Here is a 23,102-nt window from a genome sequence, read left to right on the forward strand (position 1 = left end):
ACAAAATAAAAGAGGTAGCAAACAGTGCATTACAGGAGGAAAAAGTGACTTGTGCAAGTTACAAAAGCATACAAGGTAAACATAAAGGTATAATACTGCAATATATGGAGGGCACTCAAGCACAAGAACAAACGTTACGTAGGGAATGGTGGCACTTGTGCAGGTATCGAAAATAAACAAATGTAGGAGGTAGAAAACAGTGTGTTACAAGAGAAAGTGACGGGTGCAAGTTACACATGAGTACCAAACACTGGTAGAAAGATAATACTGCACTAAGGGCCATATGTATCATAGTTCCGTTTTGCGAATTCCAAATAGCGAATTTTAAGGAATCGCTATTTGGAATTCGCAAAACGGTATGTATGTACAAAATCGCTGTTTCATAGCGATTCCTTACCATTCCTAATTTGCGATTAGCAAATAGCTAATCGCAAATTACCCATTCATTTCTATGGGCCAGGAGGCCCATAGGAATGAAGGGGGAATTTGCGATTAGCAATTTGCTAATCGCAAATTAGGAATATTTTCAAGGGTGCAGGGGTGTCTCAAGAACACCCTGCTGCACCCCTGAAAATGACATTTGGGAGCATATGGCTCACATACATGCCATAAGGGCATGTATGAGCGTCATATGGCACCTTTGTTTTTTTTGAAAAAGGCTTTTTTAAAAGAATTCGCAACTTACCACCAACTAGAAGTTGGTGGTAATTTGCAAATCCTTAATGGCATTTTTGGAATATTTTTTCTTTGATACATTGCATTTAAGGAATCGCAAAATTTGCGATTCCTTAAGTGCAATCGCAAAATAAGGAATAGCAAATTTTGCGATTCCTTATTTTGCATCAAACGTGTTACATACATACCATTTAGCTAATTTGCATTCGCAAAGGCCGAAATTCGCAGAATTTCGGCCTTTGCGAATGCTAATTAGCTTGATACATATGGCCCTAAATGGCAGACTCTCAGACCACAAGAACACACTGGGAAGACACTTCCATAGTCATGTAAAGTAGATTTTTCTATAATGGAAGGGCTTCCTTCGGATAATAGAGAGGGCATGAATTACATTTGGAAGTGTCTTTGAAGGAGACGAGCTTTGAGGTCAGTTTTGAAGGCCTGGGGGGAGGTGGTGGTCCGGAGCTGCGGCGGAAGGGAGTTCCAGATTCTCACCGCGTTGCCTGAAAAGGATTGTGCCATCGTTCTTTCCTTCTTGAAAGTGGGAGGTTCAAGCAGAAGATTTTCCGCATTACGTGATGGTCTAGAGCCTCCAGAGAGTTTCAGTTTGTTCACCAGGTAGCGAGGAGAGGAGGAGTGCAAGGCTTTGTGGGTGATACAAGCAGTCTTGTAGATGGCTCTAGCCTTGATTGGAAGCCAGCGGAGGGTGGATAACATTGGTGTGATGTGGTCACTTCTTTTGGCCCCATAAATGAAACGAGCTGCTGAATGGAGAACAGATTTAAGGGGCGACAGGTGGGATTTGGGGAGGCCAGTAAGAAGAGAATTGCAGTAATCAAGTCTGGAGAGGACAAGCGATTGCACCAGGGTTATAAGGTCCTGCTCCGGGAAGAAGCGACGGATTCCCCAAAGAAGGCGCAGATGGTAACGGGCAGACTTTGCAATGGAATTGATGTGGGGGGTTAGATTGAGTTTTTTGTCGAGGATGACACCCAGGGATTTTGCGCTGTCGGCAATGATTGGTTTAGTGTTCAGTAGATTCAGCTGATCCATCCAAGATTGCACCGGGGGAGGAGAGATTGAAGAGGAGAAGAGGAGGAATTCGGTTTTGGAGGGGTTCAGAATCAGTTGATGAGTAAACATCCAGTTATGAATGGAGTCGAGAGTAGAGCTTAGGATCGAGAGATCGTGAGTAGAGGCAACCTTGAGGTAGATTTGAGTATCGTCAGCATAGAGATGATAGTGGATCCCGGATTTACTTAGGAGATTTCCTAGTGGTTCTAAATAGAGGTTGAACAATGTGGGTGCAAGTATAGAGCCTTGAGGAACACCTTGACCTACCGCCACAGGAGATGAAAGACTGTTCGCTATTTTGATCATTTGTGATCTATCAGAGAGGAAGGAGGCAAACCATTTAAGTACAGTGCCCTCCATGCCCATTCTCTGTTTAAGAATGTTGAGGAGGGTGTTGTGATTGACAGTGTCAAAGGCTGCAGAAAGGTCAAGGAGAATTAAAAGACAGGACCCCCCCGAGTCGAGGATCCTCAGAGCGTCATCAACCACTTGCAGTAGGGCTGTTTCAGTGCTGCAGTTTTGAATGAAGCCAGACTGGAAACTGTCAAGAAGATCATTGTCCTTGATATGACAAGAGAGTTGTTTTGCTACACATCTTTCTGTAACCTTCGCAAGAAAGGGTAGGTTAGTGATGGGGCGGAAGTTGTTGAGGTCAGACGCATCAGCAGTTGTTTTTTTAAGAAGCGGGGTGACCTGCCCAGTTTTGAAGGAGACAGGAAGGGAGCCTTGATAGAGGGAGAGGTTGACCAGAGTGGTCCAGGAGGAGAGGGAAAGGGTATAAAAGTAAATGGCAATGCCACTGGGGATGGGGTCCAGATGATGGTTGGAGGGCTTTGTTTCGCAGATGCACTTGAGAAGGGCATCTTCAGATATGGGGTCAAAGTTATGCCAAACGGCTAAGGACTTGCACTCCTCTGGAGGGGTAGGATGAGCGACCTGATCCACAAGAGATTTCACTTTTTCGTCGAAGAATAAAGCAAAATCCGCTGCTCTCTTTGCAGAGTCCTCCAACTTGGAGGAAGGGGGAGAGCGGTCAGGACACTTGATGAGATCGAATAGTTTTTTGGGTCTATTTTTGGCTGAGTCAAGGAGGGTTTTGAAGTGTGCCGCTTTCCCAAGGAAGATGTGTTTGTGGTACTTGGATCTTGCGGAGCGAAGTGTGGACAAGTTATCGGTGGAGGGCACTTGCCTCCATTGTTTCTCCAGGAATCTTAGCTGCTTCCTTTCTTCATAGAGGGATTTGTTGAACCAAGGTGCTGAGGGGGTGGGCCTTAACCTTTTGCTTTTGAGTGGAGCGACGTTGTTGATTTCATCTGCAAGAACTGTGAGACATTGGGAGGTGTGATCGTCAATATCTAGGTTCTGGTCTAGCCTTGGAAGTGATAACAAAGCTGATTTACAGAGGGGACCGACATCAATATTTTTAACATCACGGAACCAGGAGATAGCCCTCTTGGGTTGGCCAAGTGTAATAGCGTGTGATAGTTGAATAGAGAATGGGATGAGGAGGTGGTCAGACCAGTCTACGTGAATAGGGGTAGAGATGGAATGCATGCCTGCTTTAGAAATAACAAGGTCCAGGATTGAGCCCTTGGAGTGTGTTGATTCTGTGCAGTGTTGGATGAGATCGTTAACAGAGAGGAAGGTGGCCAGGGAGCTTGCGGAAGAGTCTTGCGGTGAGCCCCAGTGGAGATTGAAATCACCTACGAAAGTCTGATTGTCACTTTGCGAGTATTGGTCACTGATGATGTCAGTGAGTTCCTCCAAAAACGCAGGGCCACTACGAGGCGGACGGTAAATGACATGGAAACTAAGGGGTGAAAGGTGATGCACTTGTAACTCAAAAGAAAGGCATTCAAAGGTGAGGAAGGAGCTGATAGGAGAGGCCTTAAGTTGAAGGGAGTTTCTAAAGATGACTGCAACACCTCCCCCCGTGTTTTCAGTTCTGTCATTACTAAGTATAGAATAGCCTGTAGGTAATAGGAGATCAAACATAGAATGCGAGGTATCTTTGAACCAGGTCTCTGTGAGGAAGAGCATGTCAATATTGGGGTGGGTGATGGTATCTGAGATTTCAAGTTTGTGTTTTACTGCAGATCTGCAGTTGCGGAGCAGACAACGCAGTTCTGTCAGGACTGTTTTGGTGACGGGGGCACTTGGGCTCTGAAGGGTGATCGGAATGTTGTGTTTATGTGGGGGTGCTCGTGAGAGTTTAGGTGGTTGCTTGGTTCTGACAGAGGAGATGGTTGGAATAGTGTAGATAGTAGGGTTGCTATGGTATGCAGGTTGAGGAAGGGCAGCGTTCAAAGGCTTGTGCAAATTAACAGAGTTTGCTGACGACTGATTGAGCTTGGCTAAATTGAGGTGAGGGGGCGAGGTGCATCTTGTAGGAAGTTGGGACGGAGAGGGGGTGCACGTAAAGGTGGAAATCTTAGAGCTTAGCAGTGAAATTGCATCTTTAAGTTGTGAGATGTAGGTGATAAGGGAACCTAGCTTATTTTCCAGAGAGAGTAATGCAGAGCACGGAAGGTTGGGTGGATCGTGGACACAGGTGGGGGTGGAATTGGTGGTGGAAGGCAGGGAGAGGTGGGGGGATAGGAGGTGAGTAGGGGTGTAAGGTTCAAATGTGGGGAAAGGTGGAGGTTGGGAGCAGGAGTTAACAAATCGGAGGTTAAGGGAGAGTTGCCTTTGTTGGTGTTGCAAGAAGGAAAGGAATTAGGGATAACTTTAGGGGGAGAAGTGTGCGGAGCACAGCGGAAGGGAAGAAGGAGAGGGGAGGGCTGTGTGGAGTCATGGCAATGAAGGAGGTTTGGGAGGAAAAGAGGTGAGGTTATTATGGAGGGCATGTCAGGTAGGAGAGGAGGCTGTGAGGGAATGGGCATCTGGCAGAGTGGGGGGGGTTGAGAGAAAGGGAAGTTGGGGAAAGGAAGTGGTACAGTTGGACCCGAGGGAGTAAAATGGACAGGGTTACCAGGGGGGGAAAGGGAGTAGCATAGCATTGCTGGAGGAGTGGGAGGGAGGAGAGAGATGCAGTGGGATTGAGGCGAAATCTGGGTGAATAACGAGGGGAGGGGGAGGTGGACAGGAAGTATGGAAGAAGGGATAAGGGGAGCATAGGGATAGTTCACTGGGGGAGAAGGTTGGAGGAGAGGTGGAATAAAAAGGGGGGTGACTGGATGGAAAATGGGGGGGGGAGAAAAGATTGGTGTACCGGGATGATGCCGATTGGACGAGGAGCGCATTAGCTAGCGGTGAGGCTGGAGTGAAGTGGGAGGGGGCATATTGTGAGGGGGGAGGGATAGGAGAGGAGGTCACAGGGGAGGGGGCGGGAGGAGGGCTGACCTGTGATTCTTGAGAGTGCAGCCAATTGGAGTGTAGGGGGGTCAAGGGAGGAGAGAGGGAGTAATGGGTAGGGCTAGAAGAAGAGTCGGGTGAGAACCCGGTCGCAGCGGAGGGGAGTAGAGAGGGGAAGAGGTGGTCAAAGAGCGAGAGACAGGTGTCATTGCCTTGGATCATGACAGCACCGTTGTTATAGAGTGAGATAGTGAGGTAACCGTTGAAACGTGTGGAGGGGGAGATTTTTAGCTGTTTCCCATGAGGGATAGAGGAGGAGGAGGTGACGTTAAGGGAACGGTATAAGCTGGTGGACCAAGAGGAGATGTCGTGAGTGAAGAAAATGAAATCATTTTTGAGCCTCCCAAAACGACTATTGTGATATTGATCAACAAAAAGGGAATCCGGGAAACGTTCAATAGTGTTATGCTTCAATCGTTTTGTTGCAGCTTTAGTCAGGCTGGGAGGATAAATGATTTTGAAGCAATTAGTTCCAACCTTAACTCGAGTGGTGGCCATGATGGGCATCGTCTCCAATCGAGAAGTGAAATGGGTCTATTAAGTACGCCTCTTCACAATAATGGTCATTGATGTGTGAGCATATCTATGTATATCAAAGCATGCTTTTAATATGAATTCCAGCGGTGGGGGCTGAAAGAACGAGCAGGCTGGGAGAGGCGATGTCAGAGGCTTCTGTGAGCTCCCAGCTTGTCGTTTCCAGTGGTGGGGGCTGCAGTGAGATGCAGGCGTGGAGAGGCGATGTCAGAGGTCTCTGCGAGCCGGCATCTGGCTTCAATTACCACAGGCCCACAAGCTTTGGCAGGGAGCCAGCATGCGCGCACACACGGCTGAAAAAACAAGGAATGGATTCTTGCATCAGGCCAAACTCACTACAGAATGGTGAACGCGCCCCGACCATCTGGATTCCATTACCGCGGCACCCTGACAGCTCCTAATTGAAATTTATTGACTCCCTTGCACATAACCGCACAGAAAATGCAGGAAGTGCCGAACAAAAATATATATGGCCTATTGCGTCAAGGCTACTACAAACACGGCACTGCGAGGACCAATTACCATGCAGATGCCAAAAATAACTACTGAAAATCTCGCGCACTGAGGAATTTTTGCTACACTATTCTGAGCCCCTTAACAATACGGCTCGGAGCTCCGCCCCACTGCTGACACAGTGGTGACGTAGGCCGAGCCCTAAAAAGAAAACACCTGCTTGGATATCAGTAAAAAGGAGGGCATTATGGTGGGGCCCGGCGGGAATAAAAGTAAAACATAGTGTAGGCCCAGGGAGTAACACAGGCCCCCGCATTGCAGGGTGTGTGCGTGTGTTTGTGTGTGCGGGGACCTCTCTCTCAGTGAGCCAGCAGGCAGCAGCCCACCTCTTCATTAAATAAATGGTGCGCTCACCTAGGCCCTGGCCGCGCCTGAGAGAGGCTCTTCATTATGAATGAGATAACATCTCCTCACTGTTTTCCTTTTCTTTCCTCATTAGGTCTTCCTATTATACCCCATCCTTACTGCCGCTCACCACCATCTTCTTTCTCCCCACTACCTGCACTGCTCACTTGTGTCATTGTTGTTATCTTCCCAGCCCTTTCCTCCTATTCATCTTCTAGGCTCTCCATGATCTCAGTCCATTCACAGCCCCTCTTCAAGATCCCTGTGTCTGGTTCTTCTTTTCTCCTCTAAGTTCTAATTCTTTCTCTCCCTAGTGATTCCCCTTCATCTCTTAAAAATCGTTTTGTGTATGTAATGTTTATGACCGCAGATGTGTCTTTTCATATCACTACAGGTCTATCCCCTTGACCTTGCACTCTGTCGAAAAGAATATGCCTGTGGGACACCTTTGAAGTTGCTAGAAACCCAAGGAGGGAATCCAAGTTATCTGACCGGGGTGACAAGTCTTAACAGAAGAGGTGCTTATCCCTCGCTACTGCCCCTCTCCTCCGATCTAGCCAACTCTTAGTCAATTAACTTCTTTCTCACAAGAAATGTCAACATAAAACTGCAAAAGAGGAGAAGATGTTTTAAAGAGAAGGGTGCTGAGTAACTTGGCCAGCAGATCATATTCTGCGGCCTGTTTTGAGAGAGGCTACATGTCCCAGTCGGGCTTCAGTGCTTGCTAACCCTGAATTACCAACTGGCCTCATGTCATCAGACGTACGGCAATACAGTCCTGGATTTTTCGATAACAGTGCTTTGCATGTTGGGACTGAAAAGCCAGTCTATGTAATGTCTCTTTGTCTACATCCACACTCTAAAGTAGGCAATGCTTATTTTAAGCTTGCGTAGAAAGGGATAAACACATAAAATACCCAGTCCACACCAAATACCAAAACTATGTATTTTATTGATTAATAATACCTTAAAGGAGAACACCTAGCTAGGAATTAGAACAAAACTAATATATCTCCATGCCCACTTCCTGGAATCTTATTTAAATTTCTTTCAAGACTTGAGGAGATAAGTGTTGGTAGTGCAAGAAAAGAAGGCGGTGAGAGCAATTGCTACCACTCTTGTTGCTTGCAATCCCAGTGGACTGCTTTGCAGCCCCATAGGTTGACCCCATCTGACTCCTAACGTTTTAAAGCTTGTCTTTACTTTAACAAATTGTAGTGGCTGTTTATTTGTAGCTGTTTATGATATATATCACTGCAAGCGAGGGGAAAAGTTTGGCATTTAGAAAAATCTGAGTTTAGCCCAGGACCTGAGGATTCAGTTTCAAGAAGGATGCGGGTTAAGGGATTGACGAGAGCAACCCTTCTATTGTTAGGACAGTTCCTGCCACAGAAAGGGACACTGCAGAGTGACTTTATTAGACTGTGGACATGAGTTTGAGTGTGTGAGGACACTGAACTCAATGGTTTATACCAGCTGCTAGGTGGCTTGGGGTTAGAATGATGACCACACAAGCCTTCCAGCTTCCTGTTCTGAGCTGGGGTAATTTATGAAAACGGATGGCATAGCTGCTACTCGATGGCTGCATTTTGGGGAGATAAGTATAAGCTTCTGTAGATGAGACAGAAAAGTCCCATGTGGTCAAAAATTGTAAATAGGACCAGCAATCACTTACCTTCCACAGAATTCAGGGTCGTTAACAAAATGAGAATATACAACCTCATGAAAACTCTGACCTCTATGACAAACCAACTACTTTTTTTAAAGTTTCACCATTCCAAGCTGCACACAAATCTCACCTCTTTTGAATATTTGTTTGCAAAAGGAGGGCTATGCTGATGGCACCACAATACCCCCTGCATGCCACTAGCTGAAGAAGACTTTAGTATAACATAATGGTAACACCCAGTACCAGATCATGACCCACAGAGATGGCAGAAAATCTCCTCTCTGTGAGCTTAGATTTACTTTTTTTTTAAAGGTGGTGATAGTGAGGTGAATTGTTTTATTTATTTATTTTATCCATAGAAAGAACCCGACCCATTGGGCAGCAAAGTGTTTACAGGAGGTGTTGGGGTTTCATTTCATTTCATAAGTCTTTATACGATCCTTCATCATAAAAGAGATTATTTTTAAAAAGTGAATATATATTACAAATTTCAATCATTAATCGTGATCCAGAATAATAATTTTTTTTTCAAAAGTACATTATACACCATCACATTAATAAGTACATAGATACCAAAATACACAATAATTATAACAGTGTTAAGAACAATTAAAAAAGTATTAAATTGATCCAGCAAAAAGACTTACGAGAACCTTAGTATCACTACAAAAATCAATTAAAAGTTGCTTTATATAATACAAAATGGTTGTAAAAACAAGGACCCTACATGGCTGTTGTGTAACCCACCCTTTTTGCGTGCAAGACCCAAGCCCAGCTCAAGAACTTTGCTACGCCTATGACTACATAGTGTGTGGTGTCAGTCTTCAGCAATCTCTTTGCCACCATGGCTGATCCAGTGCCCATAAGTTTGCAGCCATATTCTCTCTCGGCTTGTGGTAGGGGTGAAAGTTCATCCCTTGTGAAGTGTTTTTTTGGTCTCTGAATCAGAGACTCAGAGGTTGTGTGCTTCCCGCCTTTTGGCTGGTGAAGCCCCCTCGCTTTTTTGCACTTCACAGACACTTTTTACTTTCAAGTCCCTTGGTAGGGTGGGCCTTAGCGTGCCCATACCGCCGGGGTTTATTCACTTTAGGTCCTGACGAATGCCAGGTTAATTACACCACTCCGGCTGAAACATGTTGACCGACCACCCTTTCACCTAATGTTATTGGAAGCAGACCATCTAATTAGTTGGCCGTGCTTACCAACACATTTTTTAACCTTGCCCTTGATGATCATGGATTAAAATAATTTTTTTGATACATACAAGGCAATTTTAACTCACCACCTCACTCTGTTCACTTAAATTCACCACATAGCCCTCATCCCTTCACATTACCAGCTCCGCAGCAAATCTGGCGTTGTAGCACACTGGGGTGACATTCGGTCACACCCAGTGGGGCCCGATGATGAAGCAGGTCACCGACCAGGTCGGTGAGTGAGGGCTTTAAGAACAAACCTAATGGGCTTTGTTGATTTCTTGTGCTCCGTGTATACCTATCTAATACAAGAACACTCTTTTGTTGTTGTTTTCTGATAACCTTGGGGACTAAGAGTGTCATCTACTCTCCCTACCTCTCGTTTTGTTGATCTGTCAATGGTTAGAGCGGCAGACCCTGATGCAGAGGTTTAGCCCGGGACCAGGGTTCAATTCCCTGCCTCGGCGGGCCTCGGGCTCAAAATTCCACGGACCTGATAATTCTTACCTCAGTGCTTATTCCAATCATGGAGTCCCAATCTGCAACTCTGGGCAATAGCTTGCTTAATCTCCACAACGGCCTCCACAACGCTAAGGATGCCTGGCCTCAACCTTGGGGGTGCCCAGGAGTGGACGCCTCACAGGGAAAGCCAGGATGGGTTCTACAGCAGTATTCGTACAAGCGCCTTGAGACCCTTGCGGGTGAGTAGTGCGCTATACAAGTATCAATTTACATTTACATTTAACCCTGCCACATAATTTGATGTCTCCCTGCTACATAATTCCAGTGGCCTTGAATATTAGCAACTGAAAGTAATGAGCGAACAGAGCATAAAAGGGATTGTGATGAATGAACCTCTCCACCATAACATAGACCCCTGGTTTCTTCTCATTATCTTTGGAAGTGGGTGGTTTATATAAGCAAACGTTGTTTCATTTAGCTTAAAATGTACAGGTAGTATTTCCAAAGTTTCATGATATCATTAATTGTGGCTGTGAAGGGAAGCAGTAGTGTAACAAAGGCCCCAGCAGCCCCCATCGTGTGGGGGGCCTCTGAGCTCCAGGGGTTCTCCTAAGCACATTGTCATGGCCTGAGAGCTCCTGAGTGTGGTTGGAAGAGGCCCCCTCCATGTACTTTGCAGGGGGGGCTCAAGTTTCCTTACACCACTGGTGCATGGCCTTGGTGAGAGATGGTCAAGACCCTTTCTGTGTTATTTAGAAAGGTGTTCTCGTCCCCCCTTTTGAGACTGAAACCTCATTTAGTTGGCTATGTCTGTATAGAGGTGAGGAGATTTGTGATGTGAGACCTGGATTCCATTTTGCCATCAATGGATAAGCCTGATAAAGATGTATAATTATACTGAATCTCAGGGAGGGCAGTCGTGGTTATTAAAAAGAAGTGTACTATTAGCATGTTATCAGTTCTTAGGGAAGACAGCTGCTGATAAGGAGGCATTGGTGAGCTTGGGGACGAGTGGGGGGCAATAAATGGGGGCCTATATTGATGACCTTACTATTGCAGATTATGTTGCGGGCGACAACTTCTTGAATGCAGGATGATTTTTCCGATGTTTTCTTAAAAGGCTTTGCCTCATGGATGGCCCGGATGGGGTGGGGGGGGGGTGAAGGGTGTCACTGGTTCCATGTCATTTAAAAGAAAAGAAAACAGTGGGATTTAGAAGTACCCTGTGTGCTAACACTGATGATCAAAAATATTTTCAGACAGGTTGGCTTCGTTGGATGCTTGATTGGTAGTGGAACTTCTTTGATTATAGAGGTGCCTATTTTTACCCCTGGGCATGAACATGGCCAGTCATGAGGTCTACAAGCAATTACAATTTCTTCCATGTACATTTGAGGAATCTGCTTTGACATTTTGCTAGATGAATGCCACCAGTGAACCATTTTTCTTATCACGTGTTTAGGTTTGAGAGAGTTGAGTAAGCGTACCTGAATGCAAGGGGTGGGGAGCCCTCAGAAGGCAGTAGGGTCTGTGCCATTGTATTAAAGGAGATTTTGTTTAGGTGTATTTCACGAAAATGAATTGACACAAGTGTATACTTCTTATACTCAAAGTCAATAACAAAGTTAACATCTCCTTAAGCTGGCAGTTTTAAGCAGCTCTGCAGGTTCCTTTTTGGTATTTCACATGTTCATAGTCCAGCTAGCTGTTTACGGTACTGGGTTGTCCATCCTCAGGTATTTTTTTACGTTTATCGTCCTGAGTGGTCATAGGTTCATGGGAGAAGCAGTGGAGAGATCTGTTGTGATGGACTTTGTTATTATAATCTCAAATCTGACTGTCATTGTGAGATGCCAAGAAGTGGCCATAGCATGTTGCTAGTCAGGACCTGCAGTGTTGGACTGTATTACTGTCCTCCGTTGGCCAGTGGTATGTGACAGATCTCTTCATGTATTTTGTGCTTGTTCAGTTGGTGATGGGTGGCTTAGTGGTTGGGACTGGTATAGTCCTAGGTGATGGATATGATCCTTAGCAGTTTTGTCTTATGTGAGTGTAAGAGTGTCAAGCAGTTAAAGGAAATTATTGTTAAGCCTGTATGAACTACATGTGACTATCTGACGGCTGAGTGTTATGAAGTTATTTTTACTGTTGGTTATGTATTTTATTGTAATTGTATTATATAGCACCGCCTGAAAGAATGAATGGACTGAGAAGGACAGGAAAAAAGGCAGTATCTTAGGAAGGTACATCAAACATGAGTAGTCAGTGGGGTGATGGAGGGAGATCTGGAACATTTGGGCTACAACAATTGATGCAATCATGGGAGCCTCTTCCAAGATGAGGTGTGTGGTAGGGCAACCACAAATAGACATATGTTGTACAGACAGAGGGAAGAAGCCATTGACTAAGAGAAACGAAAATCGGGGGACCGAAATCTTCTGAAGGTTGAGAATGCGTAGACATGAAAAGAACGTATGCCCGGTGGTACTTAGGCCAGTCAGAATCTATGGGCTCAAGTTACAGTTTTGAGCACTACATTCATCTTAGATGCACATAAAACGCCATCTGTGGGTACATGACAGACCCCGATCCATAGAACCAATATCTGCAATCATTTATTTCAACATATGGAACGTGAACATAGAAAATCCATAATTAGGGTGGATCTTATACAATTGTTTGTTTAAGTTGAGGGATGTGAACATGGGCATTCCCCAGAGAGGGAGCAAGCAGGAGAACTTTGGGAATGTTGGCAAACTGCATAAAGTCACATCTCTGAGGCTAATTATCACCATTCCCAATTTTGGTCATGACCAATTCGTGTACTTAAATTTAGTGCTTAAAAACAATTGTGTAAGTGTTCAACTTAGATGTGAACTTTGAAATGAAATAGAGCCAAACGCCTTCCTTTTTCCTAGTGTGAAAGTGGGGAAATGTCTACAAATGGAAGCATATTTGCTCCATCTCTTTAACAGAAAATCTATGGCTTTACTACTCTCTGTAATTCCGTTAGCTCAGGATTAGATGTGAGCACAGAAATCTAGAATTGTCATAGATGTAGGTGTTTGTGCACTGCTCTGTCTGTGATTCCCCTCAAAAAGCCACTTAATAAAAGGTTAATACCTTTTTCTGAATGTGCACCCGTGTAGCTTTTTTGCCTCTGATTATAAACATGAGGGGCCGGGAGCCTAGGGCCCCATTCACAGAACTAACTTAAGACAAAATCCTAAACTTATTACTATTTTGGTATTCACAGAAGGCACTTACTCATTTTGGTATTCACAGAAGGCACTTACTCATTTTGGTATTCACAGAGGGCACTTACTCATCAATGCGTAGATGTCTTCTGTGAATACCAAAATTAGTAAGGTACTCAAAATGAGTAAGTTACTCATTTTGGTATTCACAGAAGGAACTTACTCATCAATGAGTAAGTGCCTTCTGTGAATACCAAAATGAGTAACTTACTAATTTTGGTATTCACAGAAGGCACTTACTCATCAATGAGTAAGTTAGTGCCTTCTGTGAATGCCAAAATGAGTAAGTGACTTCTGTGAATACCAAAATGGTAGTAAGTTTTGGGTTTTGTCTTAAGTTAGTTCTGTGAATCGTGCCCAACGTGTGGTGTAGAAGATGGGGAGCAGCCATGAGCTACATGTTACAATTTTCTAAGCAAAGAGAGCTAATTAGAGAATTAAAATTAAACAAGCCACTGTAAAAGGAAGATAGAGAATTTGCACATTGTAAATGAGCCTCAGACCCTGGGGCATATTTACAAGCCCCTATCGTCACCGGAGCGTCACTGTATTTGAAGTTTCTGTGGCGTAGCACCATTTTCCATATTAACAAAGTGGCACTAAGCCACTTAGCATGACTTAACGCCACCTTCTAAATATGCCCCTTTCTGCTGCAGTCCTCGGTGGCAAAGAGACGTGCAATGTGTGTCTGCAGCACACATAGAAAGAGCAAATTGTCATTATTGCTTATTTATGTGCAGGAATGTGTCCCTTCCTGCACATGAACAATCGCCCCAGCAGCGCAGGTACCCTTGCAACATGGCGGCAGGGTGCCTGGGCTGGTGCTAGGCAGCCTGTTTTGCACCAGCGCTAGGGGAAACACAGAAAAAAGGCTTTAAGCAACAGGTCAGAGTTTACCACTCTCCTGATTGTTGAACCAGTTCTTTGCAACTGACCTTACAAGAATGATAACCCTACATCAAATGGGGAAGGCCTGATTGTTGTGATTCCCATGTATAGAAGGATTACACAAACATTCAGGAATTTACCAAGAGGGCCAACACAACAAACTCAAGAGCCCTCTTCACAGGTCAGTCTTTAGAAACCGCAGACCCATTTCAGATATACAGATGTCCACACTTTCAGTGCAATCACATTACCCCATCACTATTCTTTATATATTAGTTTGTTAAACTGAGCTTCACCTTAACTGACACAGAGTGTACTCTGATACCAACGTGATCTATGCAAATAATTCTGCACTCCAGTGTTTTTTAAGGTTTTATTCAAATTATAAACATTACAACAAAATATACAGTGTGCATTATAAGAGGTAACAACAGCTCAAAACGTAAAAAACTATTTTTCATGTGAATCTTACATCATATATTCATATCAAAACAATCAAAAGTTTAGGTAATATTAGCAGTAGCTTGTCTTGCAGTTATTGCACATGACAGAAGGAAGGTCAGGATTTGCCTACTAGTGTGCTGGTGAATGCTGTACATAAAGTGTTAAATACAATCAGAACTGCCTTAGAATGGCAATACAATCTTTTTAAAAAAACTTTAACAAACAGAACACCATTTTGGCATATTATTTGTCTCACATACAAAGATAAACAGGACTTGGGCATCTAAGTTGCATCCTTGCTGTGGGGGTATATTTTAGGGGGACACGTCGTGGCTCTCAACACTGTCATGAGGCGTTGAGTCCTCCTGACTTTCTGAGCTTTCGCTGCTCTCCGTATCGGGCTCAGCGGTTGCCTGCTTCAGACCTCGGAGCTGCACGCGCTGCTCAGGGCTCTCGTTGCTGGCGGGGGTGTCAGGGTGGCTGTCCGCTTCCACACTGTGGTCAGGCTGGGCTTCTGGACTCTCGTTGCTGGTGCTGTTGTCCACTTCAACGCTGTGGTCAGGATCGATTTCAGGGCTCTCGTTGCTTTGGTGGCTGTCTGGGTGGCTGTCCTCTTCCACGCTGTGGTCAGGCTGGGTTTCAGGGCTCTCGTTGCTGGTGTGGCTGTCAGCATCATCTGTGGCAGTATCGTCAGCATCTGCTGTGGCTGCATCACCCTGCTCAGCGGTGGTATCCAGAATAGCCTGTTTGACATAAACAGAAATTAGACACATCCCTTGAACTACTAAACATGACTTTTCATAAAAAATATCTACAGGTCCCGAGTGCAGCTGAAAAAATATTTTTTCTGGAGGAGTTTTTGTTGTCTTCATGTTAGTAGCATCTACGCTTAACTTTACTTGTGGCATAGCACCCAACACACTTGTGCAGTTGATGGCTATTTTTTTTTTCATTAGTAAATTAGCTCCTTTGTCATAGTATGTTGGATCAGTGTGGCAAAGTGTGACCACGTTGACGGCTGTTGAAAAGCCAGTCTGACTAAATTGGGGCAGTATAGGCACTCTGTATTAAGGCAAGTGAGAAGGAGCGTCAACTAAAAATGGCCTCCTTGGAGAACAGACAGAGCTGTTTTAGTCATTTCAGAATCTTCCATGACCCACCTTGTCCCATAAGGGTCCTTACCTGGGCACCAGCGCTCTTCCAGTCTTTTGTTTCGACGGAGTGGTCTTCATCGTCCGCTGCCCTGATTTCCAGTGGTACGCTGTCACTGTCTCCTCTGCCGGCACTGTCTCCTTGAGTAGAGTCATCGATGTAGGCTTCAGTGGAAGGAGAAGCAGTAGTGGCCGCAGGCTGTTCCTCTGAAGAGTCAGAGTCTGAATGGCTTTCAGTGGAGACATCTTTTGAGGAGTTCTGAAAAGTGAGCAGCGAGAATAATGAATTACTACAGTGCTGAGCACAGGTGATTTATTGCATGTTGTTAATAGGATACTGTGGTGGACCTCAAGCTACCCTGTTTCTTTCAAAGCTATTTTTATGGCCTTGCAGAACCGGATATGCTGTTCTTCGAAAACTAGGTTGGCACTGATCTGCTAGGGGGGGGCATTTCTGTAATGGCAAAAAAGCCCAATACAGATGGAGCTGCTGTTAATAGATATAGTGGTGCAGAAACTCTGCTATCGCATTCCTATCCAACTCTTCTCAGTAGTTTTCACCAGAGCATCTCAGTTTCCTCCCATCAGGTAGTCTACAATACACAACTGTTGGTGGCTGTCCTCTCCTACATGCTTTAGATGGACAGAAACACTTTGAAATCACATAGGAAACCCTTTGTCTATCACCTTCCTATACCACCGACTTGTTGTTTCAACATATATTATTCATCATGATAGTGAAGCTTACGTCATAAAATTGTCCTTAAAGGGACAGTCGCATCAGAAGTACTGATTCTGCTTTACAAGTAGGGACAAAAGGAAGCAAGAAGTGATTATTGCAACCTCTTTGGAGGTGTGCAGACTAGAATAAACCAAGTATTATAATTTCAGGCAGCTACAATGTGACAATATTTATTCACTTTATAAAAGCAACTTTAACCAGAATTGGCAAAGCCAATAGGTCTGGCGTTGTATCCCAGTTGTTTGGCTTTGTCAGTGCATGTTTTGCGTTGTCATGGATTTTGGAAAACTTTGTTGTTGGGGAAACTGTAGGCCCTTGTCAATATAAAACATATATTGCCTACAGTCAAAATACTATAGTATTCCCCGCCATTGAAAGGAACAACATTTATGCGCCTTGTGAAAGGGCAACGTGAATTTACACGCAGTAAAATCAGCCAATAGTGGAAGCTGACTAACCCACTGCCTCACACTGGGTGCTGCTGTCAGTGCTGTGGGCGGAATTAAAATGTGAATGACACAAAAACAGACCAAGGGATGAGGAGGACTGGCTGAAAGCCCCTATAAAGTAATTATATTGTAGAAATAATGTTCGTAAAATTAAAATATATTGTCTTGCACCAGACCTAAAAAGTGTGAGACTCTAAATTCGGTGGCTTAGGTGCTGCCTGCTCTGCGAGTCTTTTGTTTTGTGGCAAAAACAGAATGGAAGGACAAAATGGAGTGTTTGAAGGCGGTGGTTGGGGGGCGGGGGTATTCCCGGTTCCAGTAAGGAATACTGGGTACTGTGAGAGGGGACGCTATTAAGAAGAGGAAGGTTCTAATGGATGACGCACCTACTTAGCAAATTTACGAGAGAAAAGTACATTTCCAGATTAAATTTCGTGTGAAACGAAACCTTCATCTCAAAAGCATGTTTATCACTACTGCAACCATCACACTTAATTTTATTTGTTGGAACTATTTGTAGTCAGATCAATTCACGAGGATCACTTAGATCTCAGTGTCAAACAGGAATTGGACTTTTGCTAAAATTAAAACATTCCAGATGCACTGGATCCTCACCTGGCTGTCTTCCATGCTGGCCGAACGTCTGGATCGGTGGCGTGCCTGTCAAGGACAACACAGTCAAATTATATTTTTCTCTTCAATCATGTCAAAAACAACATTTGGTGTGAAATTACACAAAGCATCAGCGGTACCTACCGGCAGAGCACAGGCCACGCTGAGGAGACAAAGGCACAGCACTGCAAACTTCATGTTCATTGTCAACCTATAAACAGATAATATAGGTTTAATTATATACAGTGCAAATGCTGGAACAAAAGACCTCTTGTGAAACGTGCATCTACTGGCTTTTTACTGTGAGACCTACAGACGTGTCTCTAGTGCATAGGACTGGGCAAAATGTTTCTTACCCCAGAGTAAATGTAGTAATTTCAGTAATCAAGCATTACTCCTATGAATTACCAAAATTACAGTATTACGCCAATTTGAGTAATTAAGAGTAATTTGATGCAAAAATCCTCCTCCTGGAGCACGGAAACACCATACTAACAGTGAGGGGTTGCGGACTTCTGCTGTTCGGGTCCTGTAGTATTTTTTTATATATATTTTAGCGCGAAATGCATCCTCAGGCCTGTTTTGGACGCAAAGATGCATTTGCACTAAGAAAATAGAGCTAAATGCTGGATTACTGTTTTCATACAGTTACCCATAATTAGGAGTCATTTTGGGGTAATTACGAGTAATTACCATAGAGAGAATTATGCAGTTATTCACACTCCTAATAATATGCCATGTTATTCCTCATTTGAACTGACTAATAGAAGCACCTATTCGTGTCGCATTTCACATAGTATAATATCACAAATGCTATTTCCAAGCTAATACACTATACACAATTCCAAATGTATTTTTATCAAAACGAAGCAACCGACCCTGGTAGCATTGAGGCCCTTTTTTCCCAAACATTTGATTGGTCAATTTGGCACCACTGCATTCCTCATCTCTAAACCTACCTTTCCCATTTTGAAAGCTCAAATTCTCCTGTCAGTCCACCTTAATTTAAAAGCAACCTTTCTCGCCTTCCATACTTCATCCTACCAGTGCTCTGGGAAACCATCTTGCTCGTACACATGGATGTGGGAAATGCTCACACTTGCTAGCAATTCTTCAAACTCCTGACAAACTTAAAACATGATTTATGTAAAGTTTTCTTGTTGTGGGATCTACCAGAAGTGCTTACAAGTGACATTTCTAAAACCTTTGATCAATTCGACCTTCCCCATGCATTGTTAGGACTGAGGGCTTCTTCGGTGATGCAAGCATCCCCATGCATAGTTGCGATGGAGGGCCTCTGCAATGGCGCATGAGTCCCATGAAGTGTTGAATCTGAGGACCTCTGCAGGCATGTAAGCTCTCTCATGCAGTGTTGCGAGTGAAGGCCTCTAAAGTGGTGCAAGCTTCCCCATGCATTTCTGAGACTCCAGGCATGTGCAGTTATGCTCTCATTTCCATGAAGCGTGGAGTATGAGGGCCTCTGCAGTGGTGCAAGCTTCCCATGAAGTGTTGAGCCTGATTGCCTCTGCAGTGTGCATGTTTGCCCATTCAGTGTAGCATTTGAGGGTCTCTGCAGTGGTGCAAGCTTCCTCATGCACTGTTGAGACCCAGGGCCTCTGCAGTGGTGTAAGCTTTCCATGCAGTGTTGAGTGAGGGCCTCTGCAGTGGTGCAAGCTTCCTTATGCACTGTTGAGACTCAGGGCCTCTGCAGTGGTGTAAGTTTTCCATGCAGTGTTGAGAGTGAGGGCCTCTGCAGTGGTGCAATCTTCCTCATGCACTGTTGAGACTCAGGGCCTCTGCAGTGGTGCAATCTTCCTCATGCACTGTTGAGACTCAGGGCCTCTACAGTGGTGCAAGCTTTCCATGCAGTGTTAACAGTGAGGGCCTCTGCAGTGGTGCAAGCTTCCTCGTGCACTGCTGAGACTCAGGGCCTCTGCAGTGGTGTAAGCTTTCCATGCAGTGTTGAGAGTGAGGGCCTCTGCAGTGGTGCAAACTTCCTCATGCACTGTTGAGACTCAGGGCCTCTACAGTGGTGCAAGCTTTCCATGCAGTGTTAAGAGTTAGGGCCTCTGCAGTGGTGCAAGCTTCCTCGTGCACTGTTGAGACTCAGGGCCTCTGCAGTGGTGCAACCTTTCCATGCAGTGTTAACAGTGAGGCCTCTGCAGTGGTGCAAGCTTCCTCATGCACTGTTGAGACTCAGGGCCTCTGCAGTGGTGCAATCTTCCTCATGCACTGTTGAGACTCAGGGCCTCTACAGTGGTGCAAGCTTTCCATGCAGTGTTAACAGTGAGGGCCTCTGCAGTGGTGCAAGCTTCCTCGTGCACTGCTGAGACTCAGGGCCTCTGCAGTGGTGTAAGCTTTCCATGCAGTGTTGAGAGTGAGGGCCTCTGCAGTGGTGCAAACTTCCTCATGCACTGTTGAGACTCAGGGCCTCTACAGTGGTGCAAGCTTTCCATGCAGTGTTAAGAGTTAGGGCCTCTGCAGTGGTGCAAGCTTCCTCGTGCACTGTTGAGACTCAGGGCCTCTGCAGTGGTGCAACCTTTCCATGCAGTGTTAACAGTGAGGCCTCTGCAGTGGTGCAAGCTTCCTCATGCACTGTTGAGACTCAGGGCCTCTGCAGTGGTGCAAGCTTTCCATGCAGTGTTGAGAGTGAGGGCCTCTGCAGTGGTGCATGCTTCCTCGTGCACTGTTGAGACTCCGGGCGTCTGCAGTGGTGCAAGCTTTCCATGCAGTGTTGAGAGTGAGGGCCTCTGCAGTGGTGCAAGCTTCCTCGTGCACTGTTGAGACTCAGGGCCTCTGCAGTGGTGTAAGCTTTCCATGCAGTGTTGAGAGTGAGGGCCTCTGCAGTGGTGCAAGCTTCCTCATGCACTGTTGAGACTCATGGCCTTTGCAGTGGTGTAAGCTTTCCATGCAGTGTTGAGAGTGAGGGCCTCTGCAGTGGTGCAATCTTCCTCATGCACTGTTGAGACTCAGGGCCTCTGCAGTGGTGCAAGCTTTCCATGCAGTGTTGAGAGTGAGGGCCTCTGCAGTGGTGCATGCTTCCTCGTGCACTGTTGAGACTCCGGGCGTCTGCAGTGGTGCAAGCTTTCCATGCAGTGTTAAGAGTGAGGGCCTCTGCAGTGGTGCAAGCTTCCTTGTGCACTGTTGAGACTCTGGGCCTCTGCAGTGGTGTAAGCTTTCCATGCAGTGTTGAGAGTGAGGGCCTCTGCAGTGGTGTAAGCTTTCCATGCAGTGTTGAGAGTGAGGGCCTCTGCAGTGGTGCAAGCTTCTAATTCATTGTTATGATGAAGGACTTCTAAATTGGTCTGGCCTCCCGAATCTGCCTGCCAATTACCCGAGACCCTGATCAGACACACTGTAGTCGAAGGAACCTCAAAGCCCGGGGGTACAACATTTGAAGGTTTTCAAACCTACGATTTTAATTGTCAAGACACCTTTGGTGTCAGGCATGCAAGTTTCAGTACAAATTAGTGAGATTTAGGATTCCTGTAGTTTCAGCTTACGTTCATTCAATTCTTGGCCTCTCAGCTGGGATGCAGTTCCACAGAAGTGGGCAACTGCCTATTGGGAACTGATGGAGCCCTGTCAGTAATGTCACTCTGGCATGGAGTTGTACAGGAGAGGCCTGTCACAGAATAGCCGCAAGATTAAGAAAAGGACATCTGCGGCCTCCTCTCAGAATGCAGCTATGGGTAATGTGCCTGAACCCCCACGGATACCGGGGCCAGAGAAAAAGAAAAGGAAGTAATATATTTGCTTACATTCATTGTTAATGACTGACTCACAAACATTAAGTATGTGTCTTCTTGCTTTCGCTTGAAGTGCATTGCCTTCAATCGACTCCTATCCTCGTGTAAATCCCTCCATTTTTTTTTCATTGACCCTCTGGCCACACATTGTCCAGCTGAACCCACGAGCTCAGGGGCAAAATGTGCAGATTTGATGCAGTGGGAGGCGTGGGCCTACACAGGGCTTCATCTGCACTGTGCATTCAGTCCTTCTACTCTATTCTGGTCACTTCCTCACTCGTGTAGTCCCTGTAGAGCATCCATAGTGTCTGCTGTCACCATGGCTGCCCCTTCCATCTCACTTCTTTTATAACCATAGGTTTTGAGGTTCTATCTCATCACTGCCCCCCCACCTCCAGATACACTGCCACACGCAGGGGCTTACACACGGGAGTGGGAGTTTCACCAAATGTTTGACAGGGCGGATTAAAATATTTTCAATTCAAAAAATAGTTTTGAGTTGCCACGGGTAAAACGTGTTCTTCATTAGGGGCTCCTACGTTTTACCCCGAGGCTAAAACTTGATAAAGTACACAAAGCTAATTTTCAACAAATGCCAAAGTTGCATAAACCCTGCCATTTTTCTTACACTCAGCCTCGGAGAATAGGTAGATGTCTTTCTATCTACAAGAAAGACTTCCTCTTATTCTCAGAGGAATACATATAACGACAACAAACATAACGAATGATGAAACACATACAAATTCCATATTTTCTTTGGCACACATGCCGATCAATTTTGTAATGAATGCTTGTAGTCAAGAAAGTGGTCACTTGAGGTCACAGCCTTTTCAGCGTGGCCGTGAAAACACGGTCAAGTACGCTGCAGCTAAATAATTTTGAGGAAATGTTGTTTTGCATTTCAGGCAAAAAATGTTCTCTATGTGACCTAGAGTGACGCACCTAACGATATTTGAGCTATTTCCTAAATAAAAATCAGTTTGGAACCAAGAGTCCAGAATTCTAATTCCCGCTTTCCCACGTGACCAAATTGCGTGATCCTGGTCGAATTCCTAAAGTTCCCCATTCATCTATTTTCTTGATTGCTAAATCCGCAGGAATTAGTTTGCTCCCAGAATTATCCATTGTATAATAACTAAACATGGCTTTAAAAAAAAATACCAGGAAACATGTAATTGGCAGGAGATGTAGGCCTGGATACCAATTGTCAACTGAACAACCTAAACGCATTGGTTTTGTTCCTGAATTCTTTACATTAAACATATGATCAAATGCAAATAAGCTCACTGAACATTCAATGTTTTGCATGTGAGGAGACCCAGGTACAGCAAACCCCAGTACCACTGATAGTTGATAGCTGAACATTAAACATGGTGATAAGCACTCCCAATTTGACAGAATCTTAACGCCATGTTTAAGGTTCAGCTATAAACGAACTAATCTGATAGTAAAACTGGGGTTGCAACTCACTGCTTGCAGCAGTGTAAGCATACTCATCCATAAGAAACACTACATTTTGCAGTTAGCACGTTTTGTTATATATTCATAGCCTAAAATACATTCTGCATAAAACCCCAATTGGAAAAATGCATATAGCAATCTCCTATTTTAAAGCCATATTACCTTGTCTTTGTTGTGAATCAGGAGAATTAGTTCTCTGGCTGGTGAAGCTTGTCAGCCTGGTCAGCAGCAGCAGGAAGTTTGGTTCGTCCTTTCCGAAAGGATGCTGAGATTCTCTGCTCAAGCCTCGTTACCTCCTGCTATTTAAACGCTGCCCTCGAGCCCCCTCTCCAATCCCCGCGCAGCAGGCATCATGACGTCATGAGGTTTCGTGCAACGCTGGCTCTGCCCACGTGCACCCACGCTTCCGCCTGCGGTTGGGGTTTTAGGGAAAAAGCACCGTTCTATAGTTAAACATTTGTTTATGAGCGGTGTCGGCTGGTTAACCAGTCGCCGACCTGGACGCATGCCAGATCAGTAAGGCAGAG

General features: G+C 45.0%; 1 protein-coding gene across 1 annotated transcript in view; it reads right to left on the reverse strand.

Moving 5' to 3' along the window:
* LOC147727581 (uncharacterized) overlaps window positions 1-22,854 on the reverse strand; it is a 42,447-nt gene extending 19,593 nt beyond the window's left edge. Inside the window, exons 1-5 of the mRNA XM_086963648.1 lie at window positions 22,738-22,854; window positions 17,510-17,576; window positions 17,369-17,413; window positions 15,594-15,821; window positions 14,729-15,154 (exon numbers count right to left, since the gene is read on the reverse strand). Of these exons, the coding sequence (XP_086819774.1) occupies window positions 14,729-15,154; window positions 15,594-15,821; window positions 17,369-17,413; window positions 17,510-17,569 (759 nt within the window). The 5' untranslated portion in view covers window positions 17,570-17,576; window positions 22,738-22,854. The remainder of the gene's footprint in view (window positions 1-14,728; window positions 15,155-15,593; window positions 15,822-17,368; window positions 17,414-17,509; window positions 17,577-22,737) is intronic.
* Between the last annotated feature and the right edge of the window lie 248 nt (window positions 22,855-23,102).

This window comes from Lissotriton vulgaris, chromosome 3_1 (assembly GCF_964263255.1).
Source record: "Lissotriton vulgaris chromosome 3_1, aLisVul1.2, whole genome shotgun sequence".
NCBI classification, from domain to species: domain Eukaryota; kingdom Metazoa; phylum Chordata; class Amphibia; order Caudata; family Salamandridae; genus Lissotriton; species Lissotriton vulgaris.